Genomic DNA, 23940 nt, shown 5'->3' on the forward strand with positions numbered 1-23940 from the left:
ATAACCCGAGCGTGACAAGAATGCGATTCTGCTATATCCTCTTGGCCCAAAACTCTTGCCGAGACCCTAAAGGTTATTTATGTAACTTCAATTTAAAGAGAGTCCATTGATCCGCTTTTCAACCTCTCCATTCGTGCTTGAAGCCCGGACAACGCCTTCTCATCCATTGGAAGAACACCACTATGAACAGGGTTCGGGTTCACCACACTAACCTCATCTGTCGGTGGACCGGACTCATGGTCTTCGTGACCGGCATTCATGGGCATCATGGGTCGGTTCACGGGTTCAGGGTTCCCAGCAGAAGCTAACTGAATGCTCTTCATCCTTTCTCTTATCGCATCTAGAGTCCCGCTGCTAACTGCAAATCAGTAAAATTCATATAATAAATAAACAAATATAAAAATAAAACAAATATTTTAACGAGGTCACAACAAATGTGGTAAAGACAAACCTCCAGACGGGAATCTTTCATCGTCTGGTTGACCAGGGACTGGACCACCTCTTGAGGCCATAACATTAGCCGATGATGACATATCATCAGCATATGCTGGTGGTAAACTGAAATTTGTGGGCTCGGCTTTAGTATTAACAGATTTTCCATCATTAAAAGAATTGGTATGTACAGGTGAAAGAGGCGCAAATTTCGGAGATGGAAGGTTCATAGCAGACGGTGGAGGCGTTGGCATAGGCACACTGGATGGAGTTTTTCCAGCTGCAGCATTTTTCTCCATCTGATATTACAAAAAGGTATAAAAAAAACTTAAGTTAGAGAAATATATAAAAAAAGTTATATTAAACGAATTTATTCGAAAACCAGTTAGTGAGACCTGGGCTAAACCATCTCTAATGTATGTTCTGAAAGCTTCACTTGCGTTTTGAAGTTGCGAAAATATGTCAACCTGAAAATTATTATTAGCATGTGCACTTCGAAAACTAACATGTGCATAAATGAGAATATTATTGTACCTTTGGGTACAGCTGAGTTATTCGGTATAGTTCATATAAACCAATACTACATGTCTGTTTGTCCCCAATTTTCTTAAATATTGCAGCCAGTTCTTGCTGTAAACACAACGCCGAAGATTTTTATAAGCAAGAAAGAAACAATTAACTTACAAACTAGCAACTTTTAAAAGAAAAAAGAGTGTCAAATATGATTAAAAAGAAACTCACCTTAAGTTGAGCATCTGCAGAATGTGTAGCGGGCATCGGATTATTGGCCATAGAGTCACCCCAATGTGTTTGGCCAACAGGCCCGGTTGGTGTCAACATTCTTGCAGCAGCCAAAGTCTAAACCATTTTCCAAAAAAAAAAGTCAATAAAAGCATTTAAGATGTTGGAATATTCTTTGCAGTCTTGATTTGACTCGTTATCAAGTTATATATATATATATGTATATACCAAACAAAATATTAAATACCTGAAGATTAAGATCGATGTAGGCAAGTATTATTGGTTGGGGTTCCATGTCTATTGGAACCATAGAAAGATGGCCTTTAATTGCCGTTCCACGAAGCTTTACAAGCTCATGCAGAACTGTTTTCACCATGCGCAAAGGCTTGTCATCTGCTCCAGCTCTATAAATATAGGTAAATTATCAGCCATATTACAGATAAGAACTCTAATAAAAAAAACAAAAAAATTTATCATAGCAAACCTCCTCCTGATCTCTTCCATCCCAAGTTCTTGCAAATAAATATGAATGCTTTGAAGAATTCGGTCAAGGTCAACCTCAGATATTGTAGTTTGAAGAACCTGCACCAAACAAGAAGACGTCAATCTTGATTGTAAAGGAGCTATAGGGCTATTGAGCCACTGTGTGGAAGTTAATTATTAATATATCAAAAAAGTGACCTTTGTAAGTTTGATCAAGCATTTGACAACCAAGTCTGAAAACTTCATATTTCTTGTAGCAAATGACTCATTTGATGGTGGATATGGCCATCTAGAAGGGTCCAGTGGCTTTAAAAGACTGATCAGTACCACAAATGATGATGTACGCTCAGCATTATCCTGAAATTAGATACCAAACAAGTCAACACAATATATGAACACACAAAAATATTAGGCAAAAGGCAAAGGTTTACCAATATCTTAAGCATTAAAACATTTAATGCTTTCAAAAGCTGACTGCCGTCATCCATCCTTGGAACCCTTTCATCTAAAAGCCAAAGTAAAAGCTCTGTAATCAAACTGTCAAGTGTTCTCTGGTTGACAGCATGAGCAAGCCTTTTATTTTGAAACGTCTGCAAACAAAGAAATAAACTTGCAACATAAGATACCGTCTACTGAACTGTTAGAATGTAATATTAAGAAACAGCAAATGACACGTTACCTGCATGAGTGTGTTGAGAACATATTTACAAGACCTTGAAGATGCGCCCATCAAGCTAAAGTCGAAAGTCTTTGCAACCTGGTAAATAAAAAAAATCCACATGTAATGGTAGAGATGAGCATTTTGTCCCAAATATCCGTACTTGTACTCATACCGTACTCGTACACGTACCCGTACCGATTTAGCCTATTCGGTACGGGTATTGGTACTCATTTTTGTTGAACTTTGGTACGGGTACAATCGGGTACAGGCACGGGTACATTTGGTATTTTGTACCTGTTTGGATTATATAAAGTTTTAATTGAGATTCTTCATATTTAATGTATAAAATAAATTCTCCAACCATGTTATTATTGAACAAGTACCAAACGTTTCTTCAAAATTAAATAATATAACATCCAAGACACGAACCAACAAACAAATCACTTAAAATCGGCGACCGAGTTAGGGTTCTTAAATACTATCTTATCATTAAATCGATGGCCAATTTGGTACCTGTACTAATTTGATACCCGTCACGTGCTTGTGCAAGTACCAATACCCTGACTAATTCACGTTGTTTGTTACTTGTACCGGTACCGGTTTCAAGATTGTCGAAAATTTGAAAATAAAAAAGCAAAGAGGTACAAAAACGGGTATTGTACCAAAATACCTGTACCAATACCCGTACCCGTACTCGTACCATACCAAAAAATTTGGTACGAATATTGGTACGTGTTTTTATTAATTTTTAGTACGAGTACAAACGGGTACAAGTACGGGTACGGATACAGGTACTGTCCCACGCTCATCCCTATGTAATGGAAAATATGGTAAAAGAAAATAATATTTAATCCAAAAAGAGCAACAAATAAACAAGTACCTTAGCAGCTAAACACAAAACAAGCCTGTCAGCATCTTTGATTAAATCATCCATCAAACTGCCTTCAGGGTCATTGGTTGCAGCTGCCAGTTCATGGCACACAACTTTCATACCTTCAACAGACTGCATATTAACAGTTTATGCATTCAGTAAAAACTTAACTGGATATTTGAATAGAAAGAATTTAGTTGAAGAAAAAAGTAATTCAAACCTGCTCAGGAGAGCCATATGTAATGATATCTAGAGCCTCGTTCCAGTCTGTAGGGCCAATTACAGCACCAGATGGTCGTGCCATTGAATGCCTTTCCATTTGAGGTTCTGGAGTATAAATATCCCTAAAACCACAATATAAGCAGTCCTCGTTAGTCAGGAATGATATAACAAAACAAGTTAAAAGAGAAGAAAACTGAAAAATGTGACTACCTGGCATAAGCGGGTCCAGATATGGATCGTGATACTTCACCACTTTGTTCAGCATGATCAGAACTGTACAGAAACAACACAAAAAATTATGATACTCAAAACCATAAATTCCAAGATAACCATGATAGAATAGTAAGATGAAACGATAGGGATATGCTGATGTTTACCCGTTGTCCCTTACAGAACGCCTTAAAGCAGCCCTTGCTTCACCCGGCTTCCCCTCCTTTCTTTTTTCCATTTCTCGGGCCTAGTCAAACATAGAAAAAGCAAAATAAGGTTATAATAATATAATAAAATGCAATAATGATGCCAATTATAATAATAATAACAATAATAATAATAATGGTAGTAGAAAACAGGAAGGAAAATATTATACCTTCCATTTAAATCTATCATCTAGCATGCTTCTTTGTGCTTCGGTGAGCTTCCCAACATATCTCCAGATATCATCACCGTATATCTTATAACCAGTGGCTAGACAATTTAAAGCAGCTTTTCTAAGTTCACCATCTCGTTCAGCGGTTAAACTTGCCACAATTTGCAAAGATTTTAGCTGTCCGCTTATCTGCAAAGATAGAGAAGAAGTGAGCAACCTTCATTGATGAGTTCAACCATTAAAATGTAAAAAATGCAAAGATGTACCTCGGAGCTATTATTGTCCAGCAGATATCCAACAAGATCAGCACACTCAATTCTTGTCTTATTATTTCTAGAACGTAGACCTTCCAAAATGTAAGGGAAAGTTTTTGCAGCAGAATAGCTATGTATGAGCTGCTTCATTAGTTCCCGAATCTTTTCTCTTAGTTTCTCAATGTTGTGACCAGTCTGCACACACAAAGAAGTTAATAGTAAGTAAGCTTTTAAACTCTCTCATGTAAAACTTGTAAATACTTCAGATGACATGATTTTATTAAAATATATTCTACAAGAAAATAGTTTCTATGAAGTCTAGGGCTGAGTAAACCTTCTCCACCAAGCAAGGGAAAAAGATGGAAGCTTCAGATTCATTCAAAGTGTAGTTCTCATTTCTTAATGTGTCAAAGAAATCTGGGAGGAATTCCAACACCTATAATGATATATAAAATTAAAATATGTTTTAAGCATAACATGTCAAACATAAACGATAGTGTATTTGACAGAACAAGATAATACTAAAAATTTAACCTTTAGTAAGCAAGATGTGTTAGATTCACAGAATCGCAAAACAAACCACTTTAACAGTATATCAATAACTTCAATTAAATCTTTAGCAATCGTTGGAAGTGCCCGCTGAAGCATCTCAATGCCATCAACTTGTTTTTTGAAATCTGTGCTTAAAAGTCGCCTGTGCAAATCCTCCCTGAAGTACTTCATCAAATCATTCTGTTTCAAGAAACGATTGTTAACTTCAATATCTAGATAACCATTAACCACAACATAATGCCATTCATTTTAATAATAAAAAATAACAACCTCTAGATCCTGAATCTGCTCCAAACGAAGCTCTTCAAATTTAAACCTACGAACCACAATTCTCTCTCTTTCATCCTGCAAGCAGATAAGAACACAATGCGCTTAGATACATTTTGTGATATATACATTAAATTATATGCAACTGCAACATAGAAGGATACCTTGTTAGAGTCCTTAACATTTATTAAAGCTTGTGACTGGATGTTAATATCTTGAACAGACATCAGAGGCTCTGGTTTTGAGCCCTTCGCTGAAACCGCTCTCTAGAACACATAAATTGAGACGATAACGCAAAATTGCAAATAATATTCCATAGATCAATATAAACAAGATATAACATACCGAAGATACAGATCTGCCTCCCTGCCTTGTGGCATGACCATTTGACTTTCCAATCTTTGAGCCTGCTTTTGTTGTATGTCCAGTTGGAGCTGTTCTTGTGCTGTCGTGTACTTCTGGAAATGCACCATGTGACTTCAATCGTTCAAGAACAATTGCAAGTGCAGGACCTTGAATATCTCTTACATTCTTCATAACCTACAGTGAAAGAAAACATTGGTTCAAAAAAAATATATGTAAAACAGTAAAAGATTAGAAGTAAGCAGTTTTACTAACCATTTCTGGTCCACAAACTCGAACAATATCTCCAAAGCACACTTCTGCTGCTTTACGTACATCGGCGGATTTATCCTGATAAACAAATATCACTTAGTCTGCTGACTGAAAATTGTACGTTAACAGATGAAACAACAAATGTAGTAAATTTAAATATTAAATACCGTCATAGCAACAGCAACTGGTCTCAGTAACTGAATTGCATCGGGGAATTCTGCTAATCCTGTAAGTTGCTTGGACAACCAATCAAAAAGATCCTTACGTCCTTCCGCGCCAAGTTTAGCATCAGCTAAAGAAGTAGTAATATATGGTATCTACAAATTAGATTGCACATGACTATTAAATATTAATACAGCTGTAATTACAAATTTGTGTTTTTTATTAAATAATAAAATATAACATTTAAGACACAGACCATCTTGTCGAGATGAGTAACCGCAACCCACGAATCTAAAGTTGTCAATGTACACTCTCTCATGTGCTTTTTATTGTCACCAAGACATTTGACAACATCTGACAGAATTCCCTGCAAGAAAAGTCAAAACATATGTATAAATGTTAGAATCCATTGGTTTATGAAGACCATTTTTTTTATAAATAGATGGAGATAAGTGTATCTCTTAACCTTGCTGGCCTTCTCTATTGCAGGTCCCATAGCAGACGCAAGACCACTTATAGAAGTCAGAGTAGCCATGATTAAGTTTTTGTTGCTGTCGTATAACCGAGCTCTAAGAGCCCCAAACAATTCCACTAAAAGATAACCAAAAAATGTGTAAAAACAATACTTTTTTCTAAAAAGACCATTTAATGCACATAAATACTTCAAACAAATGAGCTCAAGAAACATATATATTACCAGTTCCAGTAGGCTGAATACGCTTGTTTGCTTCTTCCACAATTTTATTTACAGCTTCAATAGATTCCAAACGCATCTGAACAAAACCATAAACATTGTCAAAATGATCTTCCATGTTTTAATATTCAATAAATAGTAATTAAAGAAGCATCACCTTCCAATCAGAACTTTCTAATCCTTTGAGAAGGGCTGGTGTTATCTTTCCACTAATATCCTCACGTGGCAAGCTATCCAAACCACCACCAGACGCAGAAGCTGCTGCATCTGCTGCTTTAACAGTCTTTTTTGGTGCAGCAGCTGCACCCTGCAAGAGAAAAAACTTAAGTAATGCCCAAAATGCAAAAAATAAAAAACTAAAACATCTAGAACTGCACCATACCTCAAAAGGATTTTTTTCACACTCTGCTTCAACCGCACTAAGAAGAGCAGGCTTGACATCAGAAAGGAACCCTTTGATATCAGGGCCCACATACTTGTGTAAAGCACCAATAAGTTTAATGGTAGCGTTTCTAGTAGCAGCAGCACTTGATTGTAAACCGGTATCCTTGCAGAAATCAATTACATCCTTCAATTTCAGATGTGCAACACCAAAATCTTCAACTGCAGAATGCATCCATAACAGGCCTTCACTAAGAACTTTAGGATTTTTGTGCTCTTTCATGATCTTGAACATCTACAAATTTGAGTAAAAGAATACGGCATACAACTTCAGTATAAAACTACAAGAATATTGAACGCAAAGAACACTAATTAAGACAATTGACTACACTCACTCTTTCAAAAACGAAACCTGGGCCCACTGCTTCAGAGAAAGTGGTTAAACATTTCATAGCTTGAGCACGGGTCTTAATATCAGCAACCCTTTCACATATGCCTGTCAGCATGCAAAAAATACAAACATCAAACATCAGGATGCAAAATAAAGTTTGAAAGACAAGATAGCAAACCTGTTTAATGCAAATGACAAGTTTATAGTATAACTATACTATTACTAATAATTAATAATCACAATCTGTAAGCTTTTTTACCTCCTATGCAAAGTACAACACATTTTTTTGGAAATTTTGATGCAGTATAAGCTATATGGTTGACTACTTCAATAACCTGTTGCTGGACCTGCACATTTTTCTCAGTCCAACCAGGAACCGCACATAGCAGACGGATTAAAATCTCAACCGACTTATCAAGTTCTTGGAGTGCTTCAACTTGTGCTTTGAATGAGGTAATTGCTGCAGGAAAGAACACAATTGTGAAAACCATAACAGTCAATGTCACACATAGTAAATATGAACAAAAAAGATCGTTAGATCATCTTTATCACTCTTTATCACTAGTAACTTAAAAGCAAAAAATATATCCTCTACCTTCAAGTCGTTCTTTCCATGCAGCACTTTTCAACTGAGGAATAGTATCTTCTTGAATAAGAGACCCTATTCTACTTTCTATCTCTTCAAGGCCCATTTCAGCCGGCTGCAAGAACAAACAAGATATGATACTTGATTAAAAAATGTATACACACGTCAAGTAACTCACCTCAACATCTTCAACATCAACTTTTTTGGTTTGACTTGGTCCATCTGCTTTCTTGGCAGCAGCTGTCTTTGTAGGACCAGTCTTCTTAGCAGCAGGCTTAAGTATTGAAAATGATAAGCAATATCAATATCAAGAGGATAAATAATATTTCAAAGATTAAACATAAAAATATGACAAAATACTAAGAAAGAAACTCACAGCAGCTGCAATAGGTTTTTTCCCGCTAAGCATGCTTGCTGCTGACCTTCTAGCAAAACCTCCATCGGAAGCCTGCAAAATTATGCCATGAAATGTTATCTTAAGCATTATAATATTAATTTCATAAACATGCTACTTTAAAAATGAAACTAAATAGTATTAACACACTAGTTGAAAAACGATAAAAGAAACACACCTCCACAGATGATCCAGTTCCACCAGATGATGGGACAGCTGTGGAATGAAAAAAAATAATAATAATAACCAACCCTCACAAGTAGATGAGTGACTAGCTTAAATAAGAATAAGTAAAAAAGCATTTTCAAACCTGAGCCTGCAACGGTTTGAGCACCACCTCCAGAAACACCAATCATTTCTGACAACTTCTTTCGTCTGACGTCATCAAGTTTCTCCAATGACTTCTCCAGAGGCCTCATGCCAACCAACTAAAAAGAGAGAAAAAAAACTGGTTAATAGCAGCAAAAAATTAAATAAAAATAAAATAGTCCTGCAGCAAAAATATAATAAGATGGTATACCTTCGCTATTGCTGCCAAAACTGAAAATGCAGCATCCCGGACATCTGGTGTTCCGTCATTGAGACACTACAATAACCAAACAAGATGTAATAAACTGTTAAAATAATCTATACCTCAGGGAAGTTAACCAAACTGTTTTTAAAAATTAAAGAAAAGCAATCGTCCAATGATATATATTATAACAGCAACAAATTCACTAACCTCCATGCAAATGGGGACATAATCCTTGTGCACTTTAGAAATGGCTGCCTTGTTGCTCGTTTCAATGCAATATGTTATCCAATTTAACGTAAGTGAACGTACAAGTGGAACTTTATTTTTTACAGCTGCTTTAACCTCTGAAATAAAACAATTAAGCTAGATATTAGGACAGTGATAGAACACTATCAACAAATCATTGATAAAAGAACACTTCAGCAAAATACCCTTTAAATACAAAAAAATATAAAGCCCACCTTCAACAATATCAGCAAGAGTCACACATCCAGCCTTGTGAATTGCTTGGAGAGTATTAGTCAGTGCTTCCGTCATCGTAGGCTTTTTCTCTTTCAATTTTTCCTAAAAAACAATACTTTGTGTAAATTGGCCACCAATGTGAATGATTTGAAACAACTACATAATGAAAAAAAGAATCGGCAAGCAATATATAATGAGACATTGATGTAAGTAGATGTTATCTGCCACAACTAGTAGTCTAGTACCTTTAAAGACCTAAAAACATGACAAAATGTACACTTACAAGTAAAGTAGGCAGCATAAAACGTGAACTCGCAGAAAAGTTAGTTCGTAATCCTGATGCAAGATTGCCTATAGCTTGGACTGCTTCTACAGCAACAGCAATATTTACATCTGTAATAAGCTGCGAAGAGGAGTAATCGCACAAAGCAGATTTTAAATACTCACTTCTGATAATGAAAATAAAAATTTAAAATTTTGGTGGATTTGGACACAAATTTCTAAATACCTTCTTAAGCGTACGACAAATTTCTGAAAAGTCTCCAGGAGCAATCCTCTTTGTTGATGCAAGCTTAGTCAATTCTGCAACAGCGTCTTTCCTCTCAGACCATTTAGTGGCTTTCTGTAAAGAGAAAACACCAAAAATAGGGTATCTATGTAAATACAAAAAATAGCAGATATTAAAGCAATGTTGCTGATCTTCAGAAAACAAACATAAAAAAAAACTCACCACTCCATTCCAAAACCCTGACTTCTCTAAAGGTGTTAAGATATCAACGGGGTCAACGAGCTCATATTCATCTATTTCTTGAGGAACTGGCATACAAATTCGTCAGTATAAAAATACAAGAATAAAAAATAATTAAAAATCAAACAGACATGTCACACATCTACTAATACTTCATCCATCAATATAAACAGCCTACAGCATATGTGTTTTCAACAAAATGTCCAACTACAAAATAAGTCATACACAGATATACTATAAGCCAACTTCAAGATTCATGTAATGGTTTTTGAAAACCCATCTCATGCATGCACGCCCACAGCTTAAAATTATACAGTGTGTTTTACACAACTTAAAACATATAAGTATGCTTTTAAAAATCCATCCATTGACCATTATTGCATGTCCATAAATCATCTTCATGAATAAGTCATACACAGATATACTATAAGCCAACTTCAAGATTCATGTAATGGTGGTTTGGTCACCAAATCCCTTTTAACCATATACAGATATGCTATAAGCCAACCTAATTGTTCCTTACATTGCTTTTGAAAACCCATCTCATGCATGCACAGCCCACAGCTTAAAATTATACAGTGTGTTTTACACAACTTAAAACATATAAGTATGCTTTTAAAAATCCATCCATTGACCATTATTGCATGTCCATAAATCATCTTCATGAATACTATATAATGAGATGAATTAACCCGTTTATCAACAAAAAGATAAGTTGTTAAAGCATGAAGAAGAAATCCCTACATATTGCCAAAACTCAAGATATATGAGATGGAGTATTATACTAAGTAGCATGCATTAATATTATACATTGCATGAGCATATTTCTAATCCATCCACAAATATTTTAACCGGTTCAAGGATGACTAGCCAACACCATCACATCCAATATAGAAGTAAGAATAACATATAGTATACTTAAAAGATTAACAAATATTATTAGAGATATATAGCAACTCATTCAAGATAATGGCATACCCTCAGCGGCAGATTCTTCAGCAGGACCAGAGCCTGAAGCCTCAGCCGCAACTTCCTGTTCTGGTTCCTTGTCTTGCTCAGATCTACAAAAGTTGGAAAATATATCTGTAACTATTATCTATATTACTACAAAAATTATATATAACAAACCTTATTTTGCGAGTAGGCTTAGCAGCTCCTGTGACATTGACAAGCTCAGCCTCCAGTTCTTTTTTCTTCAACAATAAAATAAAGAAAAGTCAAGAAGAGACATAAACCCGAAGTGGAAGCAATAAAAAATAATCACCATACCATCGTATCTCTCATTTTCTCAAAGAGTATGGACTTAACAGGGTCTCTACCAATCCAACGACAAAGCTCTAGAGTTAGCCCTTTAGATGAAGCACGAACATTCTGATCTTGATGATCAAAAAGTTCTGGAAGCATCTTTAATATTCTCTTTGGTGGCACAACTTTCGAACCAAATTCACTGGTTATTAGCAGAAAAGATTTCAATGTTATAAATAGCAAATGAATAAAATAACATAAAAACCTTCTAAAAATGAAACCAACAAATATGAATCGCAAACCTTAAGGCTTGAAACATGACATCTATGGCCGGAACAACAGCTTTTGCGACTTTGTTTTTTATTGCTTTTTCCATAGAATCCTATCAACAAAAATTTCATTAAAGCACCAATATCATTCAGAAAACAATCATGACTGTCAAATAAAAAAAATAACACTAGAAAGTTATGCACATTGTGAATAGAGTTAAATCATTTGAATATACTAAATAACAGCAAGATAAGCACCCCTACCATGCAATGCATATAATGTTGATAGAAATCCCTCAAAAGTACACATATATAAAAAAATGACGATACATAAATAACAAATCTAACATCATGAGACCTTTAAGATGCTAGTATTGTGGATAATAATACTCAAGATAACACCCTCACTAAGTATAAGAAAATGACAAACTCTAGTTTCATTTAGCAATCAGGTAATTTCAAAAGAAAATAACACACACTTCGAAGATTTTAAAACAGTGATTAGTTAATGCATTGTTAGCAACAATCACAATGAATCAAAAAACAAAATAAGACGGTTGAGATTAAGTGCAAGAAAACAAACTCATATCAGCCAGACTAATGAAGGGGACCGTATCACATGCAACAAGCCACATCCTAATAAACTAGACTTCAAAATTCAAATCCAAATAATGCAAATACAATACCCCAACACAAAACATACCAGAAATACATCCACAGCTTCCAACTCCACCCAAAGCATAAACACAATCTGCGCCTTCTCCACCGTCTTCGGCCGCCCCGTAAGACATTTAGCCACAACTGCATCACAAACTTCCTTCGCAAACCTACACCAATCAAATAAGATCTTCGAAACTCAATACTTTCCGCAATCACATTAATTCCAAACCTAATAATGCAATTCCAATTAACATTTAGATCTTAAGAATAAACCACATAACATCAATGTTGTCACACAGTCACAGAACCCTAGCTCTAATGACACAATTATACAACAAAGTAAAATTAACCTTCAAACATCAGCATCTGCGGCTTTCAACCAATTACATAATAACATCTTCAATCACTAATGACTTTCACAGTCATAAATAATCGCAACTGAATTTTAAATCTTAAGTATAGACAACAAAATATCAATGTTGTCACACAGTCACATAAATAACATCTTCAAAACTACTTCCCACAATCACATTAATTCCAAACCTAACATTGTAATTTCAATTAACATTTACATCTTAAATATAAACCACATCATATCAATAATGTCACTTAGTCATAAAACCCTAGGTGTGATGACACACAATTACACAACCAAAACACAACAATTAAGCAACTGAGTAAAATAAACTTCCAGCACCAGCATCTGCGGCTTTCAAGTAAGCAATCAACGCATCGAATACATCAATAGTGTCACATAACATCACAAAACCTTAAGTGTACTAACACAATTACACAACAAACCTTCCAACATCAACATCCACGAGTTTCAAGTAAGCAATTAACACGTCAAGCACCTTAAATATAAACCTAATAACTAAATTAATTCCAAATCTAATAATGTATTTATAGAACATTTAGAAATCCTAAATATAAACCATATCATATCAATATTGTCACTCAGTCACATAACTTCCTCACAACCATATCAAAACCTAGTTCTAAACTTCTAATAACACAACAAAGAATTAACCTTCCAGCTCCAGCATCTGCGGCTTTCAAGTAAGCGATCAACAATACATCAATAGTGTCGCATAGTCACATAACATCACAAAACCCTAGGTGTAGTAATAACACAATTACACAACCAAAACACAACAAACTTTCCAGCATCAGCATCTGCGGCTTTCAAGTAAGCTATCAACGCATTAAACGCCTTAAATATAAACCTAATAATACAATTCATTCCAAACCTAATTATGTAATTACAAAACATTTAGAGATCTTAAATATAAACTAAACATCATATCACTATTATCACTCAGTCACATAACTTCCACACAACCATATCAAAACCCTAGGCATAACAACACAATTACACAAGCAAAACACAACAAACTGAAACAAACCTTCCAGCATCTGCGGCTTTCAAGTAAGCTATCAACGCCTTAAATATAAACCTAATAATACAATTCATTCCAAACCTAATAATGTAATTACAAAACATTTAGAGATCTTATATATAAACTAAACATCATATCACTATTATCGCTCAGTCACATAACTTCCACATAACCATATCAAAACCCTAGGTCTAATTACACAACCAAAACACAACAATTAAGCAACTGAGTGAAATAAACCTTCCGACATCAGCAACGCATCGAATACATCAATAGTGTCACATAACATCACAAAACCTTAAGTGTAATAGCACAATTACACAACAATTAAACAATTAAGTAAAACAAACCTTCCAGCATCAGCATCTGCAGCCTTCAAGTAAGCAATCAACGCATCAAGCGCCTTATCCTGTACCGGAGCATTCGAATCCGCTACCGTCTTCTTAAAAAAATGCCCTAGCAATCACACATTACACAGATAGATGCTAAACCATAAGATCTACCACAACAAGCATACATATAAAACGAAACGAAACCCTAGGAGTACGTACGTACCTAATTCACGGACGCGAGGATCCTTAGGATCGGTAATGGAGTCGCATAAGGCAGCGAGATCAATGTTAGCGTCGTTACGAACCTTCCAGTTCTTGTGTAATAATCGATCCTCCCACGGTAACTTCTTCGCGTCCTTTAATAACTTCTCCTCTTCGGACATTGTTATTATTGTTACAGGTTATTATGAAATGAATGAATTGAAGTATGGAAGAAGTAGTAGTGTGAATTGAATTGAATTGGTTAGTTAGGTTTAGGTTTTTAACCTAATTTGTAATTTGAAATGATGAGAGAGATGAGAGAGAGGGAGAATTGGGGGAAAATATTTGAGTTTTGAGAAATGAAGAAATGAAATGAAGGTGTGACGGTGGTCACGGAACAAGTGTGTGTGTGTGTGTGCCGGCCAGGGGTGTGTCTAGATTTGGAAATCCCAACATAAAAATGTTGCGTATTATTATTATTATTATTATTATTGACTGGGTGCTTTTGCGATGCAGCGGATGAAGTATAGAGGTGTACGAATTGTGGTTTTTAAATACTCGGTTTCCAGGTATAGTATCGGGTTCGTGTATGACCGGGTATTGTATCTGTAAACGATATCATATGCATCGGGTTCGGATTGCATATAGAACTGAGTATTTGAATACCCGATTTTCTGGTATTGGAAAAAATCCTATTTTCGGGTTTTTATTTGAATATCATATTTTCTAGTATTGAAAAAAAACAACTTTCAAACTTTTTTCCCGAGTATTTTTCGGGTATAGATTGGGTTTATTAGGATGTTGCGCTTTTTTATGTTATTTTTCGAGTAATTTCGGGTAGATCGGACATTACCGAGTACAAATCGGGTACGGGTTAGGGTACTAAAATGCATGCCTTATATGTACTCTACGGGTAGGTCGGGTACGTGTTCAAACAAGTATACAAGCAAACACGACATCGAACAAGAACTGGTGTTACCGTGCCAGTACGCGTGTAAGTCGTTCTGACCCAGCACTTTTCTAACCTGAAATTCGTTTTGACTTGACCCCCTTCGACCTGAACCCGTCCCGGCCGACATGAACCAAATTAACCTTTTTTATGTCTACCATTTCCGACGTTAACCCTTTTAGGCCCATGACCCGAACCAGTCGAGCCAATCCGTTTGTCGGTCCTTGTAATCACATAACAAGTTTAAGTTTTTTAAAAAATGATAATATATATAGAAATACCATAGTCAAATTAAAGAGAATAAAATGTTTATTTTTATCATATAATTTTTTTAAAAAAATATAATTATGTGCGAAAAAGGTATTGTCATTTAACGCTGTGGATGTAGTTGATTTAAAATAAGGGGTAAATGTGTAACTGTTTTATAAATAAATAAAGTGTACTAAATACTAAATAGTGTTGACACTCGTATAGCTTATGATTAAAAAACATATTTGAAATGACGTGTAGTCGATTGACAAAGCCTGCGCATTGCAAATTCGGTCAGTATCAGATTACAACACCGAAACTAAACAAAAAAATTGTCAATGGCATAATACACCAAATTAACATGTTAAAAAAATAAGTTTGTCGTGACGGTGAATTGATACGAATTCAATCGATATTGATATTAAATTGTAAATGTGAATTAGTAAGCCCATATTTGAAAGTAAAGAGTTGTTTTATAAAAACTAGATGGGTACCCGCGCGATGCAGCGGGTGTTTGAACCTGCTAATCACGTACAAATATAAGTGTTTATGGTTCGGTTAAAACCTTGAAATCGTTTAAATCGGTCATTGGTTTGACTTCTTTTTTCTTTTTCTTTTTTACTTTCGGTTTGTTGGTCGGCTTCAAAATTTTCAAAACGTAGTGAACGGTTGGTTCGCGGTTTATATCGGCAACCGGTCATATGAAACCAGAAAAGACTGTAAATTAACCTAATTGCAATATGATTCCTTTTGTAATATTTGTTGTTATTATTTCACGTCCTAGATCTTCCATTAATATTTACCATTTATGTGGCTAAAATTATCATTTTTTATTTATGATCATCTCAAGTATCATATTATGTTGGTTTTTAGTTAAAATTGATGGTACATTTAAATTATTAATAATTTTAAACTATATTTATTATTTAAGTTTAAACTGTGAAACCAAACTGGAACCAGGCCGTTAGTAATGATTCGGTTTCAACTTTCAATGGTTGAGTTTGGTTTTGGACGACAAAAAATCAGTATTAACGGCAGGACTCACAAGTTTAACTTAAAAACCATCAAAACCGACATTGAACACCCCTACGTAACATATTAATTTATTTGAAATGAAAAAAATTACAACAATATCATATCCAAATTAAAGAGAATAAAATGCTCGTTTTATGGTGCAATTTGTTTATAAAAATATTAACGTATGAAAAGGCTATAATCGTTTAAAAATCATGGGTGGGAAGTTAGTTTACAAGTTAAATTAAAAACATAATATGGTTAAAGATGAGGGGCCAAACTTGTAAGTTGAATAGATTGTGTTTAAAAGACAAGTTTACCCTTACTAACACATGTAACTCATGCTTTAAGTGTTGTAAATTACTTGAAAATGAGTGACTTAATTTACCTTTGTTTGGTGTATTATATATACTATAGATAGGGATGGAAAATGTGGTGTATAAAGCACAAATTAAACATATAGTAAAAACAATCTAATTTCAACTTGAATTAGTAACCAAAAATGAACTTTGTCAACTATAAATAAATTTTAGATTACCACACGTATAGTAAAAACTAAACATTATCTAATCCTTTGACTACTATCTTTGATTTTAGTTTTAGACTTGCACTTCTTCCACAATTACTAAAAGATGATTATTTTTATCTGTATTCTTCGAGCCTTAGATTGAGCTGGTGTTGGCTTCTTTGATCTATATTCTTCGAGTCTTAGTTTGAGCTGATGATAACATAACATTAAATCGGCTCGCTCGATAAACACTCTTAGAGAGACTTATGAAATCTTCAAGTACTTTGAGGGTTCTAGAAAAACAATTTTTGGCCCAACAATTTAAAACATTTTAGCCTAAATAGTATATGGTTGTCCGACCCAAATCTAAACCAAATCGAGACCAAAAAAAAATCCCGATTAATCGAAAACTAAATTATAAGAGAATTCAATGATAAAACATTTTGGGTTTGGTTAAGGCCCAAAACCAAACCAAACCAAACCATCTCATGCACACACTTAGCATTTAGGAGTTCGACCTAGAATTTTGTCAAAACCGGTCAAGTTAATAGTGAACACCAACAAAAGCGAAAAGAAAAAAAAATAAAGCTTACAATCTTGCTTAAAAAACTTCAATTATTTAAGTAGACCCCTTACAATACATAAATGAATTCCTATAAAACATATCTTTACTTTTATTATGTTTTCTTAAACGTAACATACAATTTATTTGTGATTAAGATTCAGTAAGAGCTTTAAACTATACCAATAGTGGTGGTTGGTCTTTGTTTAGACACCTTTTAACTTAAACTTATAAAGTTTTTTAATGCTTTCAAAGAAGAGTGCAACTTTTAATACTTTTAATTTAACATTTTTAAATATTCACAAGGTAAAATGGGCTTTTTACTCAGATAATAATTATATAAACATAAGTTTTAAAAAATATAAGTGATGTATTATAATATTTGTAAAGTAGCTTAAATAGCATGATAACACTTTTCACATTTAGTCATTACAAGCATAATAAATCACCTGCTGGAAGATGTTCATTGTTGTCACACATCCGAATTGCGGATTGACACTTACATTCAATAAAACCAACTGCACAAACCGAAACAGTGATGCTAAAGTCCGTATCTAGCATTCCCGAGCTTATATCCTATCTGCAACATACACAAGTGTCCAAAATTTATTTACATATAGGACGCGGTGCATATAAGCCTAATGTAACACATTCGTTTGATCAAGCGGCTTAAATGGCTCATTGTTGTGCTGCAAGTATAGTGTCTTTCAAAGAAGAGTGCAACTTTTAATACTTTTAATTTAACATTTTTAAATATTCACAAGGTAAAATGGGCTTTTTACTCAGATAATAGTTATATAAACATAAGTTTTAAAAAATATAAGTGATGTATTATAATATTTGTAAAGTAGCTTAAATAGCATGATAACACTTTTCACATTTAGTCTAAGAAATTACAAGCATAATGATGTTCATTGTTGTCACACATCCGAATTGCGGATTGACACTTACATTCAATAAAACCAACTGCACAAACCGAAACAGTGATGCTAAAGTCCGTATCTAGCATTCCCAAGCTTATATCCTATCTGCAACATACACAAGTGTCCAAAATTTATTTACATATAGGACGCGGTGCATATAAGCCTAATGTAACACATTCGTTTGATCAAGCGGCTTAAATGGCTCATTGTTGTGCTGCAAGTATAGTGTCCCTATATATACACATGTCAACTAAAATGTGTTTTCTTTAATAATAAATACTAATGCGTATTATCGGCTTGTAATTGTTGAGCGATCTCTTTTGTTAAGTTCTCTGCACGCTCATCTTGTCCCCCTGCAAACGAATACACCCGAAATGCAAACTGGAATGCCTTCCAAAGGATTTTATTTGAACTGCTCTTCTTCCCGTTCCTTTTAGATGCACTAGCCAATTTTTTTTCCTGGTCGAAAACCAAAAACACATATATAATAAGCAATTAAATATGATCATATATTCATATGATTCGTATTAGGTTTTATTTTATTTATTTATTTATTTTTTATTTTTTAACAAATAGATTTTATAATTTTACAAAAGGATCCAATTGCAATAGATTTTACGCCGCAACCCCCTTTTGAATGGCAAATCCGATCCTACTGAAAACAAAGTTACAGTTCTTCAGCGTCGATATGTTACTGTGCACGACCCGCTGAACTCTAACAGCATTAGGTTTTATTACATTTAAAATCAGAATTACCTTTAGTGCTAATTCCATACAGCTTGAGGAAACATCCACCATGAGTTCTTTGATTCTGATAAGTATAGCAAAATCGAAATGGATCTTCTGGCTCTTGAATTTCTTGATTTCGTCATCCTTTGTTCGGTCTAATGTGTCCAATTCTCCTTTGATCTTGACATGAAATTGTTTATCGGTTAGTGATGAAACGACAAAATGGTATATGATAATTAGGGTCGGTGTTACCTTATTGAAATAATTCTCAACTCTATCGAGAAGTTGGTTCACCGTTGGCTCTATATCCCAGTTTTGCAAAGTATCTGCTATCGCATCTAACTTAGAGTATAATGCTGCAGCCATTCTCAATCCTTCCAACTTCTTGGTAGGAAAATCTTCAAACCTTGCCAGAACCTAGTTAACATTAAAGTCATATATGAAACTGTTTAGTTTTTAAGATTACTTTTATATGATTAAAATAGGAGTATAGAAAAAAAATTCAAAGCAGGAAAAAAGAAGAGTTTAAATGGTTTCTAGGAGAGAGAGAATAAAAGCTTTTGGTTTCTAGGAGTCAAGCGATCTGCCATCTGAAATAGCGGATCCTAAGAAGTGTCCAATTGTTTGTCAGTGCTTGGGTAACTTGGAAGTTTGGAATTTGTTCCGCCATTTGAATTGGCGGATCCTATGTCAAAAAGCTATGTTACATCAAATCAAATCATGAACTTGTCTGAGTTAAGATTCAAGATCTTCCATTTCATATGGTGGATCCTAGCATATTCAAATTGGATCCGTCCTTTGGAATGACTATACACGTTCGAAACCTCCAAGTCACCAAACAATCGTTGACAACATCTGGACCATTTCAAATGGCGGGTCGCCTAAAACTCCTTTTTTTTTCCTATTTTGAAAAAAAAAAAATTTTAAAAATCAGAGTATAGACCTGTGTTTCATCGGTTAGTTTCTCAAGATGGGATTCCACATATTTGTGAAAGTCGATGAGCTCATCCATATCTTTTGTTTGGAAAGATATCAGGGCAGATTGCACTTCTTTGACGGAATCTGAATAGTTTTTAACATCCTCTTCGATTTGCTGAAAGTAGGACGATCTGAAAACCAAAAAAACTTAAATATACAGAAAACATATAAAGTTTATAAATATGGATTTAATGATTTAAATGAACCTTTTTGTCATCTCTGCAAGTGCATCAGCCATTCCCATTTTTTCACCACCACCAGAAGAAATGGCAGCTTTACTATCTTTCCTTTGCAATGTTTTAGTTTTCACACCTGATCCTTCAACCTTTGCTTTGAGTGTACGGTACAGGCATCCCATCTGAGATGATCTTTTTAACTTACTGACTGATTTACGCAGCAATTTTCCGCCATTACCAACTGCAGGTGGTGGTGGTGGAGCACTGCCTTTGACCTCTTGCACCGGTGGTGGCGGTTGTTGGACCGATCCACCTGATGATGTTGATGGTGGTGGTGGTGGAGGAATGCTTCCACCTGCTGCTTCTGGTGGCGGCGGCGGTGGAATGCTTTCACCTGCTGTGGGAGCTGCTGCTGGTGGTCCTGGTGGAAGAGGAGGTAATCCTACTGACACTGGTAAACCATTGTCTGACGACGATGGTGGTGGTGGTGGTGGCGGTGGTGGCGGCGGTTGTGCTGCATTACTTGGTGGGGGTGACTGTGATGTTGTAGTACTTGTTACTGTTGAGGATGCAGGTGGAGGTGGAGGCGGCGGTGGTGATGGTGATGTTGTATCGCTTTTTGTCACCGAGGGAGGAGGTGGAGGTGGAGGTGGAGGTGGAGGTGGAGGTGGAGGCTGTGATGATGGCGGTAATGGTGGTGGCGGTGGTGGTGATGGAGGACAAAGATTTCCTAGTGATGTGAGAGATGAATCTGCTGTATGGTTGATGCCCATATTTGGTGAAGGCTTATCTGGTGATGATAGTGGTGGTGATGGCTGCAATTGACTGGCTTCTGAGTCCAATATCTGAGGTGGCGACGACACTATTGCTGCTGAAATGGATGGCCTTTCAGAAGATGATGATGGAATCAACTGTACATTCTCAGAATCCACAATTGATTTTAAAGATGACGACGGTAACGAAATCTCCATTTGCACTATCACATTGCCATCCGGATTCCCATTATTGTCCATCTGGAATCACAACTCTTAATATCAGTGACAATTAACTTCTCCGCATCTTCAACTTAAAAAGAAGACCAGAGATGGCAAAACTGGCAGGTTGGGTAACAGGTGTCAAAAGTCAAAACAGGCCAGGTTGACCAGAAAAAACCTTTCATCCGGTTCAAAAAAGATATTATTTCATTAACAATTTAATATCCGACTCGAGGTTTTTGACCCGTTAAAGATAAAACATAGCCTGAATCGACCATTCATAAGTAAACGGGTCAAAATTGCCATGTCTGATCAAGAGAACAGGTGGAGAGAATGTAACTTATGAGCATGCCTTTGCAGATTGTTTATTTGACAACACGCGAATAACTGAAGTTGGTGAAGGTACTTTGTCTGGATAAGATTTTGAAGAAGAATTCCCATTTGAACTAGAAGGCGAGTCTACATGGTTCTTCGTTTCTCTGTTATTATCCGTATCCGTTTTATTGTTCATTTTCTCTCGTGCCACATTAATAATGTCATCAACCAAAGCCAACGCTATAATAAGCCACAAGAACTATATTACAAGATGATTAACTTGGATCACATACCTTGTAATAAAAATATTAACATACCATGTTTTTCTAAATCACAATCCGTTGCGTTGTCTGTTTTGGATTTGACCATCCATTTATCATTATGCATCCAATGCTTCCCAAGAGACTTGATAGATGCACAAAACTCATTTATTGCCTGTTTGCAGAACTCACTGATTACAAAAAACCAAAACTTTGAAGTTGATAAAATCCACAATTATATGTTTACATCTAAAAAACCTTATCCACAGCTCCTTCTGAATCTGATATAGAAATCCAATGCACGACATTTGGGTATAATTTATGCAGTTCATTGACAGTGTGTTTCACCACCTGCAAATAAACCAGCAAAATAGGTTGGATTAACAATTTCTATCACATTCTTCAATAAAAATCATACCTCAAAATCGGTTGAAGAACTGCTACAGGGAGGCAAATCAACCAACTCTCCAAAGCTCATGATCTTCTTTCGAAGCTCAATCAATCTGTCAGAGTTATCAGCAGCATGCGGCTTCTGCACCACCACATTCTCGGTTTCTGGAGCCCTTTTTGATGATTGAGACCTTTTACTATTCCCAGGATGGTATTTACTTGTCGCCTGATCCCTCTTACTCGACCCCACGGTACTTTTTCCTTTCTTTCAAATCAACAAGTCAATCAGAGCTGCATTGGATCAGTAGTGTGCAATGCACAAAACAAAGGCTATAATCTATATCTAACATACTAGAACAAATCCTTTAACTCATTTAGGATTTTCATCAAACATCTTAAGTGCATTAGACTACCCGCAACGCTACAACCCATTCTTCCCACATGCAGGCCTAGTCAGCATGCCACGTCAACTTTTTACCCATTCTTACACAAACAAATTTTTACCTACAGCACTACCAGACCCGTCCTTCCCACAGGCAACCTACTTTTTAATATTTAATTTATTGATTTGTGAGACAAATAATCAAATATATGACAGGCAGTCACAGATGGCCTTTGCAGACCGTCTTAGATATGTTATTTATATGTAGTGCATAATGCAGAAAAGAGCTATAACCTATATCTAGCATAAAAGAACAAAACTTTGAACCCATTCGGGCTTTTCATCAAACACCTAAACCCCTTACGTGCATTAAACAAATACCGCATAATGCTAAAACGAAGCGTTATATTCTGTATCTAGCATTCAGTTTTCCTAGCTAATGGATCATAGTAATAACATTAATCAACATGAATTACATCCAGTACAAACCCGTAAACTCATTAGGGCTTTTCATCAAACACCTTACATGCATTAACTATATCTATCAGACTAGCACTTAATGCTAATGGATCAAACTAGTTATATTAACCAGTACATATCCTTAAAACTCATTTGGGCTTTTCATCAAACACCTTATGTGCATTACATAAAGCATTAATAAAACCAATTACCCGAGATCTAGAAGCTTTCTTTCGAAACAGACAACCGAAACATGACATCCCAGATGAATCTTTATGCCGCATCGAAACAGAAATTGAAAACCAAAATGGGTCAAATCATTGGGTTCAGTAGTAACCATAGAACCCTAATGATTGACAATTGAACAACAAATTGACGCCGGAACAACAATAATACCCAATTAATAATAATAATAATTTATTGAAATCAATAACAATATTCAGATTCAACAATCATACCCACCCATTTTCTGGACTCTTTACGTTTAATCCAAAGAGTCCAGATAATAATAATAATAATAATAATAATAATAATAATAATAATAATATTTTATATGTTTTGGAAATATTTATTATTTGTTTATTATTATGTGCATAAAGTTCGCGCCTTTTATGTTATTGAGTTTGGGTTATTTATATTGTGGGTGGATAATTACATAAATAGTCCTCTATTGGTTTCGAAATTACGCTTTCAAACTGGTTTCTATATGATCGGTTTTGAAACGGTTTATTGCAGTGACGGGCCATAACATTTTAACAGGAGGGTCGATACATATGGGTGTGTAAGAAACCAAAAAAACTGATTCGAAACCATAAAAACCGAATCGAAATAAAAACCGACGGTTTGGTTTTCTGTTTTTGTAATAAATGATCTAACGAATCGGTTTTGGATTTGCATGTAAGAAAAACCGAAAAAACTGAACCGAACCGAATTCCTAAAATTTTATTTA

General features: G+C 35.2%; 2 protein-coding genes across 2 annotated transcripts; both read right to left on the reverse strand.

Moving 5' to 3' along the window:
* On the reverse strand, positions 1-14331 carry LOC143534954 (protein MOR1-like). The gene is made up of 48 exons (XM_077029319.1): positions 14146-14331; positions 13941-14046; positions 12234-12357; positions 11564-11643; positions 11286-11463; positions 11145-11209; positions 10995-11077; positions 9999-10084; positions 9777-9890; positions 9552-9671; positions 9268-9370; positions 9014-9150; positions 8813-8878; positions 8603-8720; positions 8471-8508; positions 8275-8346; positions 8077-8172; positions 7908-8013; positions 7572-7772; positions 7317-7417; positions 6923-7216; positions 6698-6847; positions 6544-6619; positions 6313-6437; positions 6103-6213; positions 5852-6001; positions 5688-5762; positions 5415-5609; positions 5234-5335; positions 5073-5147; positions 4785-4982; positions 4585-4686; positions 4263-4445; positions 3997-4185; positions 3788-3867; positions 3621-3683; positions 3409-3532; positions 3198-3320; positions 2336-2413; positions 2088-2246; positions 1855-2013; positions 1658-1755; positions 1421-1577; positions 1174-1290; positions 967-1062; positions 828-899; positions 452-731; positions 1-358 (listed from the first exon to the last, which is right to left on the reverse strand). The coding sequence occupies exons 1-48, from the start codon at positions 14303-14305 to the stop codon at positions 93-95; spliced, it is 6051 nt and encodes a 2016-aa protein (XP_076885434.1). The 5' UTR covers positions 14306-14331; the 3' UTR covers positions 1-92.
* A 4040-nt stretch (positions 14332-18371) lies between these two features.
* Positions 18372-21224, reverse strand: LOC143534964 (uncharacterized protein At4g04980-like). Its single transcript, XM_077029329.1, has 5 exons — positions 20242-21224; positions 20001-20166; positions 19310-19474; positions 19085-19237; positions 18372-18787 (listed from the first exon to the last, which is right to left on the reverse strand). The coding sequence occupies exons 1-5, from the start codon at positions 21222-21224 to the stop codon at positions 18608-18610; spliced, it is 1647 nt and encodes a 548-aa protein (XP_076885444.1). The 3' UTR covers positions 18372-18607.
* Between the last annotated feature and the right edge of the window lie 2716 nt (positions 21225-23940).

Source organism: Bidens hawaiensis, unplaced genomic scaffold (genome assembly GCF_021521415.1).
Source record: "Bidens hawaiensis isolate Kalapana, Puna unplaced genomic scaffold, B.hawaiensis_p1.1 tig00010382_1, whole genome shotgun sequence".
Taxonomy (NCBI): Eukaryota; Viridiplantae; Streptophyta; class Magnoliopsida; order Asterales; family Asteraceae; genus Bidens; species Bidens hawaiensis.

Excerpts from the sequence above, each read along its gene's own strand:
- LOC143534964 (XM_077029329.1), bottom strand. The coding sequence starts at position 21,224 with ATGGACAATAATGGGAATCCGGATGGCAATGTGATAGTGCAAATGGAG. Across the intron at positions 19,475-20,000 it reads AACTAACCGATGAAACACAG|GTTCTGGCAAGGTTTGAAGA; the intron begins GTCTATACTCTG and ends AATGTTAACTAG. Across the intron at positions 18,788-19,084 it reads GTATGGAATTAGCACTAAAG|GAAAAAAAATTGGCTAGTGC; the intron begins GTAATTCTGATT and ends GTTTTCGACCAG.
- LOC143534954 (XM_077029319.1), bottom strand. The coding sequence starts at position 14,305 with ATGTCCGAAGAGGAGAAGTTATTAAAGGACGCGAAGAAGTTACCGTGG. Across the intron at positions 11,464-11,563 it reads GTCATGTTTCAAGCCTTAAG|TGAATTTGGTTCGAAAGTTG; the intron begins GTTTGCGATTCA and ends GCTAATAACCAG. Across the intron at positions 7,773-7,907 it reads ATGGAAAGAACGACTTGAAG|CAATTACCTCATTCAAAGCA; the intron begins GTAGAGGATATA and ends TCTTTCCTGCAG.